Source organism: Hippocampus zosterae, chromosome 6 (genome assembly GCF_025434085.1).
Source record: "Hippocampus zosterae strain Florida chromosome 6, ASM2543408v3, whole genome shotgun sequence".
NCBI lineage: Eukaryota > Metazoa > Chordata > Actinopteri > Syngnathiformes > Syngnathidae > Hippocampus > Hippocampus zosterae.
In genome coordinates this window covers 1,778,040-1,799,122 of record NC_067456.1, presented here as the reverse complement: position 1 = coordinate 1,799,122, position 21,083 = coordinate 1,778,040, and the positions used below count along the sequence as shown (strand labels likewise).

At 43.8% G+C, this 21,083-nt stretch overlaps 3 protein-coding genes across 4 annotated transcripts; 1 reads left to right on the top strand and 2 right to left on the bottom strand.

Annotated features, from left to right (window-relative positions):
• Positions 1–3,343: 3,343 nt before the first annotated feature.
• Positions 3,344–13,828, top strand: LOC127602765 (calcium-binding protein 7). Its single transcript, XM_052069109.1, has 5 exons — positions 3,344–3,909; positions 10,072–10,215; positions 10,744–10,856; positions 11,065–11,215; positions 11,548–13,828. The coding sequence occupies exons 1-5, from the start codon at positions 3,801–3,803 to the stop codon at positions 11,676–11,678; spliced, it is 648 nt and encodes a 215-aa protein (XP_051925069.1). The 5' UTR covers positions 3,344–3,800; the 3' UTR covers positions 11,679–13,828.
• A 1,101-nt stretch (positions 13,829–14,929) lies between these two features.
• On the bottom strand, positions 14,930–18,211 carry zgc:112294 (transmembrane protein 17A). 2 transcript variants are annotated; one of them, XM_052069103.1, is made up of 5 exons: positions 17,636–18,139; positions 17,399–17,514; positions 17,199–17,312; positions 16,193–16,489; positions 14,930–15,287 (listed from the first exon to the last, which is right to left on the bottom strand). In XM_052069103.1, exons 1-5 carry the CDS (start codon positions 17,763–17,765, stop codon positions 15,279–15,281), a joined length of 666 nt encoding a protein of 221 aa, XP_051925063.1. In that variant the 5' UTR covers positions 17,766–18,139; the 3' UTR covers positions 14,930–15,278. The 2 variants fall into 2 exon arrangements, with proteins under 2 accessions (XP_051925063.1, XP_051925062.1); XM_052069102.1 differs by lacking the exon at positions 14,930–15,287 and having other exon boundaries at positions 15,635–16,489; positions 17,636–18,211.
• A 700-nt stretch (positions 18,212–18,911) lies between these two features.
• selenoe (selenoprotein e) lies at positions 18,912–20,677 on the bottom strand. Its single transcript, XM_052069118.1, has 4 exons — positions 20,369–20,677; positions 20,127–20,203; positions 19,464–19,542; positions 18,912–19,243 (listed from the first exon to the last, which is right to left on the bottom strand). Exons 1-4 carry the CDS (start codon positions 20,603–20,605, stop codon positions 19,100–19,102), a joined length of 537 nt encoding a protein of 178 aa, XP_051925078.1. The 5' UTR covers positions 20,606–20,677; the 3' UTR covers positions 18,912–19,099.
• Positions 20,678–21,083: the final 406 nt, after the last annotated feature.

Genomic DNA, 21,083 nt, shown 5'->3' with positions numbered 1-21,083 from the left:
CCGCTAATCGCATTTTCCTCGCTTCTTCAAAAATCTCCCCAAGCAGCCATGCGCCACAGGGCACCCTGGGAAAACGACTAACTGGTCCACACTCCCAGGGGGGGGGTACACGGGTAGTAAGGAGGCGGAGATAAAGGCAATCCGCAGAAGTGAGGGAGTCCCAAGCGACGCAGGCTTAAGTTGAGCCGTCATTGAGACGAGCGAGCCCCTGGAAATAGCGGACACTCTCCGAATCACAACTTTTTTTGTTTTGTTTTGTTTTCGGGTGGCGGCCATGTTGCATTCAGCATGGTGGGATGCTGCAGTATCAACCAGCAACATGAGCAGTCCCACAAAAAAAAATTACAAATAAAATAAAATTAAAAAAAAAAAACAACCCCCACAAATAGCCATTTCTGAAAATTTTGATTATTTTGCCCCGGGTCCAACAAAGACCAACTCCTCTTTTTGTATAGACAGCACACATTTGATTAGCTACAGGAAATTTGGTTGGCCTGCCTATCATAAGCAAATCCACCAAAAAAAAAAAAAAGGTCCCAACCAACCATGCCTGAAAACAACACAGGACGTCAGACATTTCGATTTGAAGAAACCATTTTGGGGTTATTTCCACTAACCACCCGTAGAGAATGCAGCCCCCCCAAAGCCTATTCCACTTAGCTACAAGAAAATTGGTAGACATGGCAATCGTCAATAAACCTACAAAAAAAATACAAAAAATAAAAAAATCATGCCCAAAAACACAGCAGTGATCAGCCGCTTGGGTTTGAAATGAATTATTTTAGGTCATGTCCATGGCTCTTACGATGACCAACTGTTTTTGAAAACTCAGCCCCCCACCCAAAAGAAAACCATAAAAACACACCGGAAGTCAGTTATTTGGGTTTCAAATTGGTTTTAGTTTGATTTCCAGGGGACAGACCAAAATGAGCTCCTTCAACAGATTTAGAAAATGAAGTCTCTGAAGCCAATTGCACTTGGCAATTTGAAATCCGTCATGAGTGGACGCACAAAAAAAAACCCCTCTAGAAACTATCCCTGTAACACAGGAAGTTAGCGACCTTGATGGAAAGTAGTCATTTTATTTTCCATTTCCATTTTCATTCATTTAAATTAAAAGTTTTAAGGTTTCTAGACCCATGAGCGAGTTTCAAGAAGCGGCAGCTTCTCCGGAGTCCGATTTGATTATCTGCCAGAAATTTGGTGGTCCGGTCTATCATGATGAGAGCCACAAAAAGATTCAATCAGTCCTGCCTCATAAGACACAGGGAGTCTGACATTTTGCTTTGAAATGACCACTTGCGGGTCATTTTGACACTGTAAGGGGGTCTTTAAACGATAAAGTCATCCGTGACGTTTTGTTCGATTGCTAGCAAACCAAAACCAAGACCGGCACTCCTGGAGGCTTCAGTGACTGACTGCGCCAAAAGGAGCCGGCGGCGGCGGCCCGCAGGTGACGACAAAGAAAAATCGCAATGACGCCACCGTAAAGTGCTTTGACCTTTGCGGTTGCTTCCTGTGCCGAGACGGCTTCAAATAGACCAACTGTGTGTGTTTGTCAGTCGTACAAAATATACTTTCATTTAGATTTTTTTTTTTTGTAACCCTTGATGAAATTTGTTGACACAAGGGGTGGGCAATTATTTATTTATGAGCAGAAAAATATTCGGGGAGGGGGCGGGGCCTACGACTTTTTTAGTAACGTGAACACGACAACGCTTTCTGATTTTAGCTTTCCATGAAGATACCAAATTGTCTTTGTATGCTTGTAATCATTTAACATAACTCACAAAAATATATTTTTTTTGTCCCAACCGCCAAACATTGCAGAAAAACAAATAAGTAAGCATGTTTCAGTGTTTTGTTTTTTCTTGTTCAGTGAGATGATAATATTTGAATATTTAAGGTGCACATGTGAAGCACACATGACAGATGTCAGTCAGAGAGAGTTTGTACCTGGATTTGGGGAACTTCTTTTGTTGCTTCGGACATATTAGCGCTGCAGAGTCCATCGAGCACTCTTGAACGAATTCCCCCTCCGGAAAATGGCTTGTTGGTCGTGGTTATGGTTGCTGCTTCCCGGGCCGCGTGTAACTTGGTCAAATAATAGCAATGTTATTTTTCGAGCTTCGCTAGCAAATCTTAGGATATCTGCGTTCTCTCAGCCTCAGTCATAAAGTCTTCCGCAGTCTTCGTCTCGTAATGGCGACTCACGTTGTAGTCCTTCAAGTCGCCATGTTGCTAATCACGCGGACTCGGCCAGAATCCCTTTACGTAAACGACGCACGGACACTGTAAACAGGTTTCAAAATAAAAAATTCTGCTGTTTTAGTCCACGTACTATGCGAAATTTTGAACGTTGTTTTATTTTCTTCATACCAAGCAAATTTTCAAAGGCCAGGAAGTACCTTGTCGTAACCCAAAACGAATTAGCTAAAATTTTGAAAGTATTATAACTTTTATTTTTTTAATTTCAAGCAACTCTTCACGGCCCAGGAAAAGCCGGCCCGCGGTTTTCAATCAATGACCCGAGTCAATTGAAATTCTTTACCAGGGTTTGAATTGTATTCAAGAATATATATATTTTTAAAGACATTCTGATTAAAGGAGCACAAAACAATATAGAGGGAGGAAAAGAACATTGTTTTCCAAAGTTGTGATTTCATTCAAGACGGATATTTGCTAGTCTGAAACTCTGCCTCGGTTCACTGGCCATCAAGAGTACATACAGAATTGGCAAGTTACATTTTTCATGGTTTCAATGCAATTTAAGAGCAATATGTATTGAATTGTTAGTACCATTTTCCATGATATTGATTCAATTCAAAACTGATATTTGGCTTTTCAAGTCCGATACGATTGGATTCACTCACCGTGAAACAGGACGAGATGGGAATCGTATTGTTTTCCACGGTGGCGATTCAATTTGAAAAATGCTATTTGGCTCATTTTGAGTGAGACCGTTGGATTGGATTTGACGACGATAAAACGCTACAGTGCATGTGTATGATTTTCCATGGCTTCCTTTTGATTCTTGATCAATATTTGGCTTTTTTCAGATTTCAATCAGTCTATCAATTCACAAACGACATTTGACTCTGGTGTTTTTTTTTGGGGGGGGGGGGTGTCTCCCCAAAATGAGCAGTATCATTTTTTTACAGCATAAATGTTTGCATCGCCTGTCATTGGCATTTGCAGGTGTCCCTAATTAAGTGTCCGGGTGAGTGTACAAGTGACACGACGCGTGACGTGCTGGTGGGAAGACAATGCGTAAAAAGAGGTGGAGAGAGAGAGAGAGAGAGAGAGAGAGAGAGAAAGAGAGAGAGAGAGAGAGAGAGAGAGAGAGAGGCGGGCGACGGGGAAAAGGAGTTGCTCCTCGCACACGCTCGGTTGCGCGGCGTGTACGTGGGTGCCGTGAGCGTTCCCCCAGGGGGGGAGGCGGAGGGGTGGGGGGCAGTGGGAGTGGGAAGGAAGGAAGGAAGGAAGGAAGAGCGAGTGCGCGCGCCAACAACAAGTGGCTCCCCCGCCACGCGCAACCAACGCTGCCGCAGCATGTGCGCGCACCCGCACGCACCCCGGACTTTTAGTGTGCGGGTGTATTTTTGTGACTCGAAATCGACTTCAATGAATGCCGCTGAGCGAGGCAAGATTTTGCCTCCCCTTTGCTCCATGGACTCGCTGCTGATGCTGCGCTCCCCCGGTGGCCGTCTCGGCGAGTCTGGTTCCCGTCGCTAGATTTCCACCCTAACTTCCCCCCCGCACCCCCCTCCTGGAATCGCCGGGTAGAGAGGGTCGCAGCCATGCCGATGCATCCGATCACCTCCACGCTCATGTACCGGGGGATGTGCACCATCCCGGACATCCTCTCCTACAGCGCCCCGGTCAACCTGCCTGAAGACGAGGTGGAAGGTGAGAGACATTACCGCCCCCCCCCCCGCCCCCCACCCCATCCCCCTTCCCCCCGCGCCTCCCTGCCGCAGGTTCGGTCCAAGGTGCTGCTCTAAGACACATCAGGTGCACCTGATGAGCTCTATTTACATACGCACAGAATGTTTTTTTCTTCTTGAACTGTACCACAAATATCCTGAACCGCTGTCACGCTCAAATTGAACAATCATCAACATGTTGGTGAATAAAGAAACCGTAAACTGCAATGTCGTGCCTCACGGGATTTGTAAACTACGTGTATTTTTCACTTTTTTGGACTATAAAGTCCAAATGTTGAGTAGTGTCTTCGGTGTAGTACCACATCTTGCCACAACGACGCCGGGCAGCACTGAGCTCAACCGGAAGAAGTGCGGCATTATTAATGGCAAGAGTGTGTGTTGAAGTCGCAGTTGTTCACAAAACATCGACGCTAATGGCCAGGTTCTCGTCAATGGAGCTCTTCGCGTTATACGTTAGCATATTAACCTCGCGGGATTTTGTTAATATATATCCTAGCGGAGGAGATGCGCTATGTGTAATTGTTTTTTTTTTTTGTTTTTGTTTCATGTCTCACTTGGACAGTTAAGCGTCAACTAGGAGTGACAAATAGGCATTTTGAAGCAAGCACGCTCGGAAAACTATGCAAACGAGACAGACCTAATCCAAAATACAATGATATATATAAAATTAGCATTTAGCAATTAGCAAGTCTCACCATGTTTCTCATTTCTCATTGTTTCGCGTAGTAGCTGTGTACAAAGGTGCTATTTTTTAACCAATTTCTGTATTTTTGTGGCAGCCTCGGTCCTCTGCGGTGGACAGTAGAGTTGAAGTTCAATCAAGTGTTCTTGTAATGTTACAATTGTGGTCTGCTTCTATAAAAGTCAGACTCCATCTGGGGCCTTTGTGGCGCCACTTATTGCTTGCAGCAACGGGATGCTTGGCGCTAAAGCACATTTAACAGCGGCGACGTGAGTGATCCCCCGCCAAGGAGTTCTGAGCTTCATCTGCCGCTTTTGGTCGGCTGGTTAGCTAGCGCAAGTGATGGCACTTGTTGATTTTTAAAAGGGCAGACCTCCCCCAGCGGCCAATTTGTGGGCCGCAATCATTTGTCATATTAACCTTCAAGTGACTTTATGCTCTGCGTTTGGCTGGCGACCAGTTAAGGGCGTACCCCACCTACTGTCTGAAAACATCTGAGATAGGCTCCAGCACGCCCCCGATCATTGTGAGGATAAACAAAACGCATTGTTCTGATCACTCGTTGATCAGTCAAATTTATCGGGCACAATCTTTGTCATTTTTGTAGTTCTGCTTCTTATGCAGAATTCCTGGGGCACATTTGTCAAATTTCGCTTTTTTGGGGGGGGACCAAGTCGAATTTATGTGACACAATTGTTGGCCCCATGATGCTTTTGCATATCCACTTGTTGCTAGGCAGAATTTGCAGGGCACAATTTTTGTGCATATTATGCCGTTTTCCAAACACCTGTTTCTTGGCGTATACAAATTTGTGCAATCACTTGTCGCTTGGCAGAGTTGGTGCGGCACGATCGACTCATTCGTTGGTAGAATATGTGTGGCACAATATTTTGCAACATTTTTGCAACAAAACCTTGGGTGGCAATTGTTGGATATCGACTCATTTATGCCACCGCTTGTTGCTAGGTAGAATTAGGGACAGAGTTTCGAGTCATCGATGCATTTTTTTTCCTCAAAAATAACTGAGGTCAAATTGTTGAACATCAACAAATTTGTGTGGCCGCATTGCGTGGTTACTTGTTGCTAGGCAGGATTTGTGGGGCGCAATGTTTCGTGAGGTTATGTATTTTCTCAACTTCCTGTCGCTAGGCAGAATTTGTTGGGCGCAATTATGGGGCAAAATGTTTTGAGCATTCGTGACAATGCAGGATTTGTGTGACACAAAGGTTAGTCGCGGATAAGCATTTGATTAGTCACTTGTTGCTAGGTAGGATTCATGTGACACAAAAAAAAGAGCAGGGATCAGTTGGTGGGGCACTTTCCCACCTGCCCCTCCAACACTCTTGGATCAAGACGTCACCTCCTTACTATCCAAAAGACAACAAACCCAATGGCGCTAACGAACACGATTCACAAACGGATGCGATAACGGCCTTTTTTTGATTTTTTGTTTTGTTTTTTTTACCCCGATGAAAGCCAAGTCAGACGAGCACTCCTGCCTTTGCAGACAATCTTACACTACTATCAATCAACAGTGTGACAGCCTGAATCGACGGGCGGGTGACAGCTCGCTTTCCAGCCATCACCAACCCCTTCCCCGGGGGAGCCGGGGTGGGTGGGGGCACGTCGAGAAATAAAATTGCATATTAGCAAGCGCCGTACGTGCTGCTCAGTTGTCAGGAGTTGATTTTCACTTAGCGTCCCCCGGAAGCCCTCAGCACACAGCCGCCCGAGCTTGACTTGGAACACAATTTTCTCTTGGTTAGTACGTTACGAGTGTGTGTGCGTGTGTGTGTGAGCACGCGTAATTGGCACGCGTGGCAGCCCGAGAAGTGGATTTGCAATTTCAAGAAGCTGCCATGCTTGTGTGTAATGACATGGCCGTAAATGTCTACGTCGGACGCGTGTGGCATCCGTTCAATTACCAGCCCCCGCCCCCCCCCCCCTCCACCCCCATACCTGGCCAGTGACATGACGCCACACGCACCGCAACACAACCACGGTAGCGCCACACGCTGCTTGCGCCAGAGCCGCAAAATGGCCCGCGACGAGTTTCCGAACGCTCGCTCTGCGGGCGTGCGTGCGCGTGCTCGTGGAGGGGGCGGCCGTGCGCTACCTTAATGTACCTTCATGAGAGCGATAACAAAAAAAAAGAAAAAAAAATGGCAATGGACTCCATATTCTCCATTTCACCTCCTACACTTGAGGGATGAAAGAACATAGATGGGCAAATTACTGGCTGGCTATAGATAGCAACAAACGCGCGCGCCCGCGCGCACGCGCGCACACACACACACACACTCACAGCAGGTAGAATAATGTGGGTAGCCCATTTCCATGCTGCCGAACAGCAGCCCTGCGACGTCGATATGACTCCCAGCGCTCAGCTTAGTCTGTGTGTGTGTGTGTGTGTGTGTGTGTGTGTGTGGTGTGCGCGCGTACGTCAGAAAGGCGGTGCGCGACCAAGCGCACGTAAACATACACAAAGCCGGGAAGCATCGTAGACTAAATTGTATGTATCGATGTAGGTCGAAATTCACTCTTGGTTGACTGAAATAAAAATGGCGACGATGGCAAATTGTCTCGGATGGTTTCAATTCGTTTGTAGGTTCACTGAAGTCTGGAAGTTGTCTTTCAGTTTTACAAAAAAAAAAAAAAAATAACGTACGAGACGTTTCGGTTTGTTGAAAATTCTCAAATTGTAGATTTAATGGCGACTCGGGTGTCTTTGATTGCATAACGCTTTAGCGATGGACCAAACCATGTCTAATGCTTAACGAAACGCGGATGTTTAGGTTCATTCATTCATTCATTCATTCATCTTCCGAGCCGCTTGATCCTCACTAGGGTCGCGGGGGGCGCTGGAGCCTATCCCAGCTGTCTCCGGGCAGTAGGCGGGGGACACCCTGAATCGGTTGCCAGCCAATCGCAGGGCACACAGAGACGAACAACCATCCACGCTCACACTCACACCCAGGGACAATTTAGAGCGTCCAATCAGCCTGCCACGCATGTTTTTGGAATGTGGGAGGAAACCGGAGCACCCAGAGAAAACCCACGCAGGCCCGGGGGAGAACATGCAAACTCCACACAGGGAGGCCGGAGCTGGAATCGAACCCGGTACCTCTGCACTGTGAAGCCCACGTGCTAACCACTGGATTACCGGGCCGCCTGTTTAGGTTCATTGAACGCTAAATCGTCCGATATTTCCAAAAGGGATTTTCTTGAAAGCCTCCAGCGTCTAAAATATTTACAAACACATATGCTAGGTTCACCCTACTTTGCCTTTGATGCTTCCGAATTTTTATTTCAACGGTGTCGTCTCTCTGGCCGCACGAAAGGCCCAAAACGGCCGTGCGCGCATTCCCGGGACGTTAACCCCCCCCGCTGGAGATTTGTCGTTATGGGGCCCGTCCGTGAGCCACGGCTCGCTAGCGCCACCTATGTCGCCGCCTTCCCGCGGCCTGGCGGGGCCGTCTTTGATGTGGGTGCTGCGCTCCTGCCGCGGCGCAAACACTGACTCACGCTGGCTTCGGCTCTGAATGCGGAGGGAAGCGCGGCGGAGGGAATGCAAACGAAGGCTTGTTATGAAAATAGCACAGCGGTGGTGGGATAATGTGATTTCCAGGGACTGTTGGAGATGCGATTTTTTGTTTTTTTTTTTTACATCAAATGTGTTGCGTCATTCAAATTTCACAGGGTTGGTCTGTGTGGAAAAATGAGTCCTCGCACTTGGGTTTCGGTTTGCTGGGCAGCAGTTTGGTGCCGTCCTTGAATGCTCTTTTTTTTTTTTTGCATGAGAGTTTTGCAACAGAGAGAGGAGGGAAAAAAATTACAGTTTTTTTTTTTTGATATTCAAACCTTTTGTTGTCAAAGGCCGCAATCTTTTATCAGTGCGTTGTGAAGCGCTTTGGCCGCCATATCGTGTCGTTGAAGCGCTATATAAATGCACTCCTTTTGCCATTAGCGCATGAGCTGTAAATTTCCCCAGTGTGGGACGAATAAAGGATATCTTATCTTATCTTATCTTATCTTATGAGCTCCATTAAAATACTGTCATGTACAGTGCTTAAAAAAATGTGGTTTTTATTTTTTTTAAATTATTTATTATTTTTATTATTTTTATTATTTTTATTATTTATTTTTTAATTTTTTTAAATTTATTTTATATTTTATTTGATTTTTTTGGGGTTGTTTTTTGGTTGTTGTAAAATAAACCCAGTCAGGCTCCGAGGTCTGCAGGCTTTGAGTCAATAAATGAAGGGCCAAAGTCTAAAGCAAACACGGTGAAGCAGCATGTCGCCGTTGCGCCGCAATAAAAAAATGTGGAAATGGTTTTAAAATTTTGGTTAAAAATGATGTCACCCACCCAGGTGTATGATTAGACGTAGGCAAAGCATTTTTTAAAAATTCTGTTTTGGTTCGTTTTGTAAGCTTTTGTTGTTCTGTTGCGTGGAAAGTCACCTTTGGATGTTTAGCGAATCAAACGGGTCGCTGGCTAGCTTAATTGAAGACTAAATCGAAAAAAAAGTTGTGAAATTGTTGTCGGTTGTAACATGATTTGATGTTGCTTCTTTGAACTTCCTCCATTGTCTTTCACCCAATTTTTTTTTTTTTTGTCTTTGATGTTCGCAAAAACCCAGTCGCTTAGCAGACAACGCCGTCTTCTGTTTTGTTGTTGATGAAAACCTGTCCACCCTCTTTCGACAAACGGGATGAGGATGCGGCGGTCGCCAAGCGGGCGCTAACGATCGGTGGATTTGTCTTTTTTTTTTTGTGTCTGAGCCGTCGTCTTATGATGAAATCTGGCAGCTGCGTGAAGAAAAAGACAAAAAAAAAAAACAAAAACAACAAAAATCAATGAGAGCGAGTCAGAAGCTGAGAAATGAGGCGAGAAATCTCCGTGCGACCTTTTGGTAGACTTCAATGGGCGGAGGTGGAGGAAGACTGAAGAGCGGAAAGTTGGCGGCAGGACGGATTCCGCGTTCAGGTTTCAAAGTCGGGTCGGAAACGCTGGGTTGGGGTTCCGTTGTAGATTTTCAAAGCAGGGTTCAGGTTTCAAATTGGGTTTGGGCTTTGAAAGTCAAATTTCACATTCATCTTAGAAATTCAGGGTAGGGTTGGAAATAGGGTTAGGGTTCCCCACAATGGTTAGGGTTTCAAACCCAGGCTAGGATTTTAAGGGAGGGGTTCAAATTAGGGTTCGTGTTTCAAACAAGGTTTGGGGTTTCAAAATAGGGTTTGCAAAATCGGGTTTTAAATGGTTCCGATGAGTTTGAAGGCCCGATTTGGGTTTCTAATTAAGTCTCCAAGCAAAGGTTCATTTCAAACAAGGTTTCGGGTTTGAATAAGGGCCCTCAAGGCAGGCTTCGGGTCTCGAAGCTTGAGAAATTGTCCCCCCCCCCTCCCAATTTATCCTTGCATATGTGTGTGTGTGTGTAGAAATCCGTGAGGCGTTCAAGGTGTTCGACCGCGACGGCAACGGCTTCATCTCCAAGCAGGAGCTGGGCATGGCCATGCGCTCCCTCGGCTACATGCCCAACGAGGTGGAGCTGGAGGTCATCATTCAGCGCCTCGACATGGATGGTGAGGCGCGAGCCGTTCAAAGCCGTCTTTCGGGCAGTCGGCGGGGTCATTTGGGGTATGTCAATGGAATGTGGGAGGAAAGCGGAGTACCCGGAGAAAAGCCACGCAGGCGCCGGGGAGAACGTGCAAACTCCACAACAGGGAGCACGGAGATCGGGGATCGAACCCGCAACCTCTGCATTGTGAGGTCGGCGCGCTAAGCACTCGCCCACTGGGCCGCCCATGAATGATTTCATCACACAAATTATTTGTTTATATTTTATAAAATATATTTTATATTTATATGTTTTTATTTTAAATTGAAATATTATATAATATTATAATATTATATTATTATAATATTATATAATATATATATATATAATATATTTATTTATTATATAAAATATAATAAAAAATGTTATAATATAATAATATTTTGAATAAATATATTTTTTTCAACCTAAAAATTTTTGGTTGATATTTTTGTTGCCATTTGTTCATGGAAGAAAAACCTTTGGTAAAACTTTGGTTGCGTTTGTTGGCCAGGCGACGGCCAGGTGGACTTTGAGGAGTTTGTCACGCTTCTCGGCCCCAAGTTGACGGCGGCCGCCGTACCCGACAAGTTCAACGGAACCGACTTTGACTCGGTTTTCTGGAAGGTAAACGATGCTAAACGCTACAACTTTTTTTTTCAATTTTGGCACATTACATTATTTTATTTTATTTTTTTGGCCCTGATAAAATGCCACCGAAATATGGACTAGCCGATGTAGAACCGCCAACGTGGATGAAAAATATTTGACTTACTCGTGAAAGTAGGTTGAAACGGGACTCGAATAGGTTTTTTTGTGGTTTTGGTTGGCTCAGTGTGACATGCAAAAACTGACCGTGGAGGAACTGAAGCGTCTGCTGTATGACACTTTCTGCGACCACCTGTCCATGAAGGACATCGAGAACATCATCATGACCGAGGAGAACCATATCGAGAACCCCGAAGACTGCCAGGTGGATATCGACAGTAAGGAACGTCTTCATCTCCTGCCAGCCGTCGGCACCTTGCAAAAAAACCCAAAAAAAATACACAAAAATTTTCATCTATTTGGAGAAAAAGTCATACTTTTCCACTTCTTCAAAATGTTCATACAACTTTTTTTTTATATATAGTATTGTGACTTTGTACTTTTAATGGTGAACTTTTCGTCCTGGAATAAAAAATAATATTCAAGAAAAATTTTACGTCACAAGTAAATCCCTAAAATATTTTTTTTCAAGATGTCTTTTTCGCTCCAATACAATTTCCTCATGTTTAGATTTGAATCGTTGTACTTTGTGCTTGTTTACGCCACCGAGGTTCCAGCCCGACGCAGCAGGTCAAGCAGACGTGCGTGCGCAAGAGCCTGATCTGCGCCTTCGCCATCGCCTTCATCATCAGCGTCATGCTAATCGCCGCCAATCAGGTGCTGCGCAGCGGCATGAAATAGTCGACAAACTGCAAGACTCAACGGACAACGCCGACGTTTCTCTAAGGAGCTGGTGTGAAAACTGAACAACATATCGCTCCAACTCGTTGTCATTGTGCGAGTCGTGACGTGTGTGTGTGTGTGTGTGTGTGTGAGAGTGTAATACAATACAGTGAACCCCCGTTAATTGCAGGGATTTGTTCCCAACCCACGCAAAAAGCTGAACATCCACAATATAAAAAGTATGTTTGGAAAAAAAAGACAAAAAAAAAACGCATTTCAATTTTAGCTTAATGCTAATATTTTAGAGGAAATGCTATAGAGAGGCTAACGTAATTAGCATTGATGACATGGTAATTGAGATTTGTCCGCTTTTAAACAGGGGAGAACAACCAATAAATAACAATCTGTGGGAACAACCAATAAAATAAGTTAATTACGCTGCATCTGTTCTCAGTGCTGCCTTGGGGTGTTGTGGCACGTTAGGGTACTACACTTCTGGGTAGCCAACTCCAAATTGGGACTTGACTGCAACAAAATTCCGCAATCTAACGAGGGTTTACTGAACTGCTGAGCCTCCCGAGACTGCGGGGGGGCGCCGTTGGTGGACAAATAGAGAGCAACACACTGGGATAACCTCATCTATGCATGATATGCATGGACTTCAGCGACTGTGTTTTTGTACATCTGTGTTTACGTCATGATTACACCAACTGTGTATTAATGCTAAACTGTGAGCCAGTGTGCTAGTGTGTGTGTGTGTGTGTGTGTGTGTGTTTGAAAAGGAAGGGCTGCTTTACTTTGGACTTGTCACAAATTGGGGAAGGTCACGGAAATGTGTGTGTGTGTGTGTGTTTGTGTGTGTGTGAATGCATTGTGATGAAGCAATAAACAAAGATGGCGTGCACAGCATTCCAACCACTCATTTCAAAAAGCATTTCTTTTTTTAAAGAAAAAGTACACATCATCTAAAGGAACATTTTGGCAATACAATAGGGTCGGCAAGCCCAAAAATGTGGCAATAAATCACAAACATGTCTTTGAAATGGACCCGATTCAAATTGGCTAACACGAGCTAACATGCGCTATCAACTAATACTCCTGAACAAACACAACACATGCCACCAAGCTGACATATGCTTATACATTGCTAACACGTACGAACAAATGATAAAATGACAAATGTGCTAATGATCACATTCAGAACGCCACCATGCTAACATATGCTAACACATGTTAACATGGGCTAACATGAGGGCTAAATGTTCTAGCATGTGCTACCATGCACCAAGATGTAACGTATGCTAATATTACCTTACATATACAACATGCTATCATTCATGACAACGAAAACATGCTAGGATGCAAAAATTTTCACCAAAAAAATCTAAAATATGTGACAATGTCAAGGCATTGTCAAGACATTGTCACACGTATTAAAATGTAGTAATGCGCGACGACTTGATAACATGTGTTAACACATAACAAGTGCCATCTTCTGCTAATATTCCCAAACACGCAAAACACAGGCCACCTAGCTATCATTTGCGAACACACGCTAACATGTGCTAGCAAATTGCTAGCAAATTTACACAAACATGCGCCTAAGTGAGCTCACATGCGCTAATATGGCTGCGCAAAGTGAACATTTGTGCTAACTATTGAGAACATGAGCTAACACTCTAACAAATGCGAACAAGTCCTAAAATGCACTAACATGAGCTAACACATTCTAACCTGCTAATGTGCTCGATAACAAACTTCAAACTTTGGGCAAGTTGTAAATAAGTAATGGTCAAGAATCTCCTAGGTGGAGGTAATGTCACGAGCTCCAACACACGGTTCCATTTTGCACTTTACAAGTCGCTGCAGCGCACAACTAAAACAAGTGACCACCATGATTGTCCCGCCCATACTATGTGATAAATTAGTAATAAATAGATTATTTATTGCCTTATTATTTTCTTGATACTTGTTGAAATACAAAAACAAAACAAAAAAAAAAACAAACGTGTTGACGGCGTGTTTTCATGTTTCCAAGTGGATGTGACTTTTGCTGTCTTATTGGCCGTCTGTTGGCGTTTGACTCTGTGTCTGTGGAATGTGGTGGGGATTTTTTTTTCCTCCCCAAAAAGAAAACCAAATAAAACATGAAACATCATGTCACAAAACTCTCAACTCTCTATTATTAGTGCCTTTCCCATACATTCAAGCTAATGTGCTAACAGATGCTAACGTCCATGCGCATGAGATCACATTCATTCACCAACATGCGCTAACATATGCTTGAATGCACAAACTCGAAATGGCAGCACGATGCTAACGTTCATCAAAAAGCATTTGCTAACCTATGCTAACTTGCACTAAGACAAATAAATATTCTCAGAATTATGCTGAAATATCCTCCAGTGCAATGCGCAAACGTGAAATGACATGTTCACATTTATCACGCACTTACTGTATACGCGCAAGTACATATTAATATGCTAACCTGCTCCAATATTCACTAATATGTGGTAGCACCTGCACTCACAGGGTAACATACGAACCAACGCTGATAGGTGCTAATGTGCTAACAGGTTCGAATAACCACTCCCATGTGCACCAATTCAGGTACCGGTATTTAATTTCGTTGTAAAAATTTGCACTTTGTGCCTTTCCCTGGTGCTTCATGAGTATTAGCATTAGCATGATTGAATTTCCATTTGGGTCCTTGGTGTCACTTGGCTCATTAAGGTAGTCAAGCGTTTGATTGGACGGGGACTCGGGTGACTATTAACTGTGTTGAAGTGGAGCGGTGGGCCGGAGGGTGGGGGAACCAAAAGATATTCATGGCCTGGGCAGCTAATGTGGCCATCGGCGAGTGAATATTTATTTGTATATGTATTCAGTTGAAACCTTTCCATCATATTTTTTTTTTGTGTCATGTAGAGCAAGTCTAGCATTGTATTAAAGTTACAGCGCGGGTTGTTTGTTTATCAAACATATTTTTCAATTCCCAGTCAGGGAACATCGATTCGACCTATTTTGACTAATTAATCAGACAGGACGAAGGTCAAAGCAATTAACAAATGATATTACAACACACCTGTATATGACATCCATCAGCCAGGCATCTGAAAAAATTTCATCAGCCAATCAACTCCTGCCCTGCCATGTTGCCGTCCCTAGCTCAACGTTAGCATAACGCTGCTACGCTAACAGGCTAGCATTACACTCCAGACGAAACGTCCCTCATGATTTGCTAAAAAGCACATTGTTCTTGACATTACTTTTCTTTTTTACAAATTTCACTTCGTGTTCCACTCGCCGTGGCAAATGCTGAAATATTCACGCGGCGTATCGCTGAAAATTGAAAACATCCAATGGCTAATTTGAGACAGCGGAACAACAGACTGCCATCGGCTGTATGGCAAATTGATGATGTCACCGTGAAGCGCCCTATCAGCACCAAGTGTCCCATCCGTGAATTACTGCATGCGCGTCTTACTTTTCTCTACTCGGTTGCTAATGGAAACAGGATGGATGTGGTGGGGGGGAAGCAGGGGGGTCGTACGGGGCGGTCTACTGCAGAGGTGTGGATCCGTTCTTGGAAAAAGGAACAAAACATCTTGGAGTGCGTCAATCCGCCTGTACGTCACACAGAAAAAAAATACAGATAAAAATATATTGGAAAATGTAGGCCAACGTTGCTGTGTCACCATCGAGTAGCTTGGAAGAAAAAAAAAAGAGAAAAGATGGCGTGTGCTTCAGTTGTCATGGTGACAACAAAGAGTGGAAAAACGAACAGTGCAGAAAATTGACATCATGAAAACACAGATGATTTATTTTTATTCAATAAAAAGGTGGCTTTGTTTTTGTAATGTTGTGATTTCAATCTTGTAAAAATACAACCCTCTGGAATGATATTTTTCTCACTTTATATGTAGGACATTGTTTATTTCCAAAACTGTTTTTTATTTTGTTTATAATTTTAGTCTTTTAATATCTTTTAAGATTTTTCTTGGGAAATGTGAAGATTCTCTTGTTAGTATGATGTATTTAAAATGCTACGCTTTGATTTGGAAAGATTCCGTTAAAAAAAAAAAAGTTATAAAGGGCCCTGGCTACCATGGCCAATATGGGGTACTGACACACAGGACAATAATCCTCAAAAATAGAAAAGGTTTGGCCAGACCTGATGTTTGTGCAAATTTTCAAAAGTTTCCGGCCACGCCTTCAGTAACTTTTCATCTCAAACATCTTTAGATGAAAGCCCCAAAGTTTGGAGAAGATTGGATAAATTCTCTAAGACGATTCATTCTGAAATGCAACGTCTGCTTCGCTGCTTAGGCCCCAATTAACAAAAAGCATTTCATGAAGTTAGAAAAAGCAAACTTTGTCGCTTCTGATGCAGATCTTCGGGATTATTTCTAGTCTCAGACTGCCCTCTGGTGGTCGGAAGTGCTCAGTACAAGAGTGATGTTGATATGACTGAGAAAAAACGCTGTCCAAAAATATGTTCCAAAGTGGAGGCGACGGACTCACTAACTAACTGTAACCCGTCGGTACGCCAGGCCGAGGCCGAGGACGGGCGCGCCGGCGCTGGCGGCGTGGCCAAAGCTGTCCACCTTGGCTATTTGGCGCAGGTGGAAGAGCAGCGTCAGCTTCCTGGTCATGATGCGCAACGCCAGCGCGGCGGCCGCAATCTGGGCCAGCGCGGCAGCCAGCAGCAGCGAGTGGACGGCGCGCTCCAGCGGCAAGATGAGCACGCCTTCGTCGGTCACAAAGAAGAGCAGCACCGGCAGCTGGAACGACACCGTCAGCACGCAGAAGCAGCACAGCCACGCAACCTGCGCAAAAGCAACAACGTCGTCACGGCTCCGGCGTGCCCTCGTGCGGACAAATGGATGAAATTATGGAGAGACTAAACCAGTGGTGTCAAACATACGGCCCCGTGAGACAGAACCGGCCCCCGAGGAGGTTCGATTAGGCCCACGGGATAATTTAAAAATGAAAAAAAAAATGCATAAAAGACATGGAATGAATATCTTTGGTAAAGTGCAATTCGTAGATTATCCGCTAGGGGGCCCATTGTTTTCTCTTTCGTTTGTAAAGTGTAGGCAGAGATTAAATTTAAGATTTTATATGGACATGTGTAAATGATTGAAAAAATCCTCTTTATAAATCTCGTTTAATCCTAAAATTCACAAGTATATTTTCAACACCAATGACAATGCATATATGTGAATAATAAAAGTAAATGACACATTTGTACATACCGTACAAGGAAATCGAAGGCGTTTCATGAAATGTTAGGTAAAAGATATGTTCATTAAATTTCAAAATTTTCCTCATGTTCTTGTGCTTCACTGTACCAAAACAAAGGAAAGACATGATATTTTAGTTATTTATAGCAGAGTATGGTGTCATTTTAATGGTCCGGCCCACAATGTGAAATGAGTTTGACACCCCTGGACAAGACACAAACTCGATCAAATACAAAAAAAAAGGGGATGTGAAATACAAAAACAAGTACAAACGTGAATGAAGTGCTTTTACATTCTCGTGCAGATTCCCAAAGTAGCCAAGGTAAAGGCGGACGATTTCCACGATGGTGACCAGGGCGATCCCGCTGATCAGCAGGCCCTGATAGTATCCCGGAAGGTACGCAAACTGAAAAACAAAGTCGTTGGCTTTCAATCAAAGCCCAACCCAAACCTGGCCCATCGCCGGGTTCGACCGCGAGTCGGGGCGCTTACCTTAACTTGTAGCATGCAGACGGACGAAAACCACCAGCAGGGCAAATAAAACACGTTGAAGTAGATCAACATGTGCAGAGCCACGTCGCACGGCAGCCCACCACCGCACGGCAAGGCTGAAAAAACAAAAAATCTTTTGTCTCCACGTGTTGTTGCGGCTTTTCAGTGTGTTGCTAATCCCCCCCCTTCAAACAGAACCCAACGAAGAATGTCGTCACGTCAAGAATGAGGACCAACCTGAACGTGAAACTGAAGGTGAGGGTGAGAGGTCACGCCGCTCTTTGTCGACGTGCGAAGTTCCGGTGTGGGCCGGGCCCACGCCGACGTTACCGACGGTGTGGGGAACCGGCGAGTAAAACACGGGCATCGCGCACACACACACACACACACACACACACACACACACACACTTGTAAATCAGATTAGCGAGCAGCAGGCGGGCGCCTCGGGGATTAGTTCAACTCTTCTCATGACGTCACCTGAAACCGTTCCAAGGCGCTGGGAATGCAACGCCCTCGAGACAAATTGCGACAGGAGAACGAACAGGACGCAGCTATCGCATGTCGTCCACCATCAACGTGGCTCATCTCACCGCAAAATAAACAAAGACAAGTTCAATAAAATACAATTTAGGGGAAAGAAATAAAATAAATACCGGAAACTTGATTCAACGGATTTGTTGGTCAGAAAATAGTGTCTGGTTGCACTAAAAAGGCATTTTTGTCAAAAGTGGCTCTCTGCAATTACTCCACCGCGCCAGTAAGAGGCGCTGTGGGGAAAGAAGTCTGTTCCATATGGTGATGTGATTCCCCACCCTCCCCTAAAATATGGGATTTTAGTCTTTTAGCGTCACTTAAAAATGGGGAAATAATTATTAGAGGAGAAATCACTCCTAGTGAAAATTAAACTAATGTTAATTAAATGTACAAAACTAAATTTTCCAGGTTTCACTGACATCAAGGGTTGATGTAGAACAGGGGTGTCCAAACTTTTTGCCAAGGGGGCCAGATTTTATGTGGTAAAATGTCGGGGGGCCGACCTTGGCTGACATTCTTTACATTGAACAATAATATTGTTCAACAAATTTTAGTAAGCCAGTCTGTTTCACGTTTCCATTTTTATTTTAATTTCAACAATCTTAAGAATTTCTTTTGGTTCATTTGAAACAGGAATTTGAAATATGACATATCAGTCAATATAAACACGGAGTGATGTCTTGTTAACTCGTGAGTGATGCCCTCTAGTGTCTAAATGCTATTACTCATTTAGTGAATGCTATTACTCATTTAGCCACTAGAGGGAAGCAGTACTCTATGAAACATCACTCGCCAGTCTACGAGACCTCAGTCAATGCAACACGTGTTCCATTGCGCCCAACCTGCGGGCCAGACGGCACTGATTTTATGACGGGGGCCGAGGGCCGGATGAAATTCGACCGCGGGCCGGATTTGGCCCGCGGGCCGGACTTTGGACATGCCTGATGTAGAAAAATCAATCACGGTCTTGCTTTTGATTTTTGATTTTGATTTTATTGCATTTTGCATGCGAAGGAAGAAGCGTACGACGGATGCACACTACGTCGGGCCCAGCGAGCCGTCAGAACGGAGCCGGGATTTGTTTTTTGAAACACCTTGAGGCTCCGCTCGTCATCAATGGCGTGCGCGGGACGTAGGGGGCAGCGTTCGACCGCCGGGGGGGGCGTCACAGCTCATCGCGGGGTGCGCGCAAGGGGAAGTCCTGGAACTCCTCCGGCACGACTTCGCCTTTCTGTGACCGCTTGTAGAAGCCCAGTGAGTCCAGCAGGGCGGCGATCTCCATCGCCTTCATGCCTTTCACACTGACAGTCTACAAACCCCAAAAAATAGAAAACTAATTTTTTTTTCGGGGAAGGAAAAATGTTTGCATATCATTTTCTTGTTTGATACTTCTGGGAAAAATATATTTGTACACGTACATACACTTTCAAGAATTGGTTTCTGGTTCAAGACGTTCTGAATTATTATTTATTATTATTATTCAGAATATTGTTATTATTCTCTCTTATTCAAAAAGTTGCCAAGCTCACCTTCACAACCTCGTCCTTGTCATCATAAAAAATGAGTCGAGGGTCCACTTCCTCCGAGGAATCGTACTCCAGGTTGTGACTGGGCGAGGAAATTTCCGGTCAAGGAAATTTCGACGCAGAGACATACCTAACGTGGAAGTTTTCTGAAATATTATCATAAACAAAAGTAACAAAACTGTTGGTTAGTTTTTTTGAGGTAAATAATTTGAGCATTTGACACAGCATGGTTTTTTTTTTTGTCAAAAGCAAATTCAAATTTGATTTGACAGCGTACAGTTTTGTAAAAAAAAATTGTTAAAGCTAACGTACGTTTTTTTTTAACATGGACAATTGGGAGTCTTTGATGACAATACTTTTAACATTTTCACTTTTGTCAACATCGCAAATTTAACTGAAAAAAACAATTGTTTCCGTAAACATTTGAATCTTTGACAAAGCTAATGTTTTTTTGTAAAATTAAATATCCTTCAAAGTCGTTTACCACAATAAAACACGTCATCAGGGAAGGTAGCTTACTGTTTTGTTTTTTTAACCACATTTTTAAACATTCAACAAAGTCGATATAGATAACCATTCAAGGCGATGCCATCTCAAGCGAAGCTAATCGCCATTATAATGTCGCAAAATGAAGTTTGCGTGGAAAGGCGTCGACGAAAAGGATACTACAAAGCCCAGCGCTCCAACAGGAAGTGATGCAGCTCGGGCATTTTCTTGATGCCTCATCCAACCACGCTGGGAGCCTTGGGGAAGAAAAAAAAAAACAAAACTTGTAAATTATTTTATTTAGTACAAGATAATCAATTATTAATAATAACCAAATGACTTTTTAACACATTTTACATGATTTATTCATTTTTCATTAAAAAAAAAGAGTCCTCATTTGGACTTAGAGACGAAAGTGTCACCAGCAGTTTTCCCCGGGCGATGTTGACGTGGCCTTCTCGGGCCGCCGTGGTTTCGTTGTCGCTTCCTGTCGCCGCCACGACGACGGCGGCGAGGGTTAGCATCAAGAAAGTCGGCAACATGACGACGTCTCGGAGCTTTCCCCGAGTTGCTTTGCCTTTTTGACTAAAGACGACGCTTCCACCTGGACTGGACTCACATGGAGGAGACCACCTTATGGCGACGGGGTTGGGGGGCATTTTCCACCAATCAAGAAATTCAAATTATGACATTAGGATAATCAATAAATATTTTTTTATGTCATTAAACCCACGAGTCTTCTTTAGTTGACGTAGTTTCCTTGTCCCTGATATGCTTTTAAAAGTCTGCATTGTCAAGCCCGAGTTGGTGGTATCGTCCACATTTGACGATGGCACAGGTGACACCTTATCACTTTTTCTCACGTCGGAAAGCTACATGTGGGTTTGTAAAACACGAGGAAAATACATTTTCAAATCGTCCTAATATATCACGGAAACAGCAAAGACACACAATTCTTTCAGGAACTGTATTTACGTTGTTTTTGTAAAAAAAATAAAATGTAGCCCTCAAATATTCGAGTTTGTAGATTAAGTACACAACGTTTAAGCTTGTGTTTTCCTAAAGCCAGTTTGATCCTGCTTTTTAAACATCAATATACATTCTGTCTGCGTTCGTGCCTCCACTTTTCTGCACAAT

Coding starts and splice junctions, on each gene's coding strand:
- LOC127602765 (XM_052069109.1), top strand. CDS start 3,801: ATGCCGATGCATCCGATCACCTCCACGCTCATGTACCGGGGGATGTGC. Junction 10,857..11,064: donor TTGACTCGGTTTTCTGGAAG/GTAAACGATGCT, acceptor TGGTTGGCTCAG/TGTGACATGCAAAAACTGAC. Junction 11,216..11,547: donor CTGCCAGGTGGATATCGACA/GTAAGGAACGTC, acceptor TACGCCACCGAG/GTTCCAGCCCGACGCAGCAG.
- zgc:112294 (XM_052069102.1), bottom strand. CDS start 17,765: ATGCCCGTGTTTTACTCGCCGGTTCCCCACACCGTCGGTAACGTCGGC. Junction 17,313..17,398: donor TCTGCATGCTACAAGTTAAG/GTAAGCGCCCCG, acceptor TTTGTTTTTCAG/TTTGCGTACCTTCCGGGATA. Junction 16,490..17,198: donor TTGGGAATCTGCACGAGAAT/GTAAAAGCACTT, acceptor GCTTTTGCGCAG/GTTGCGTGGCTGTGCTGCTT.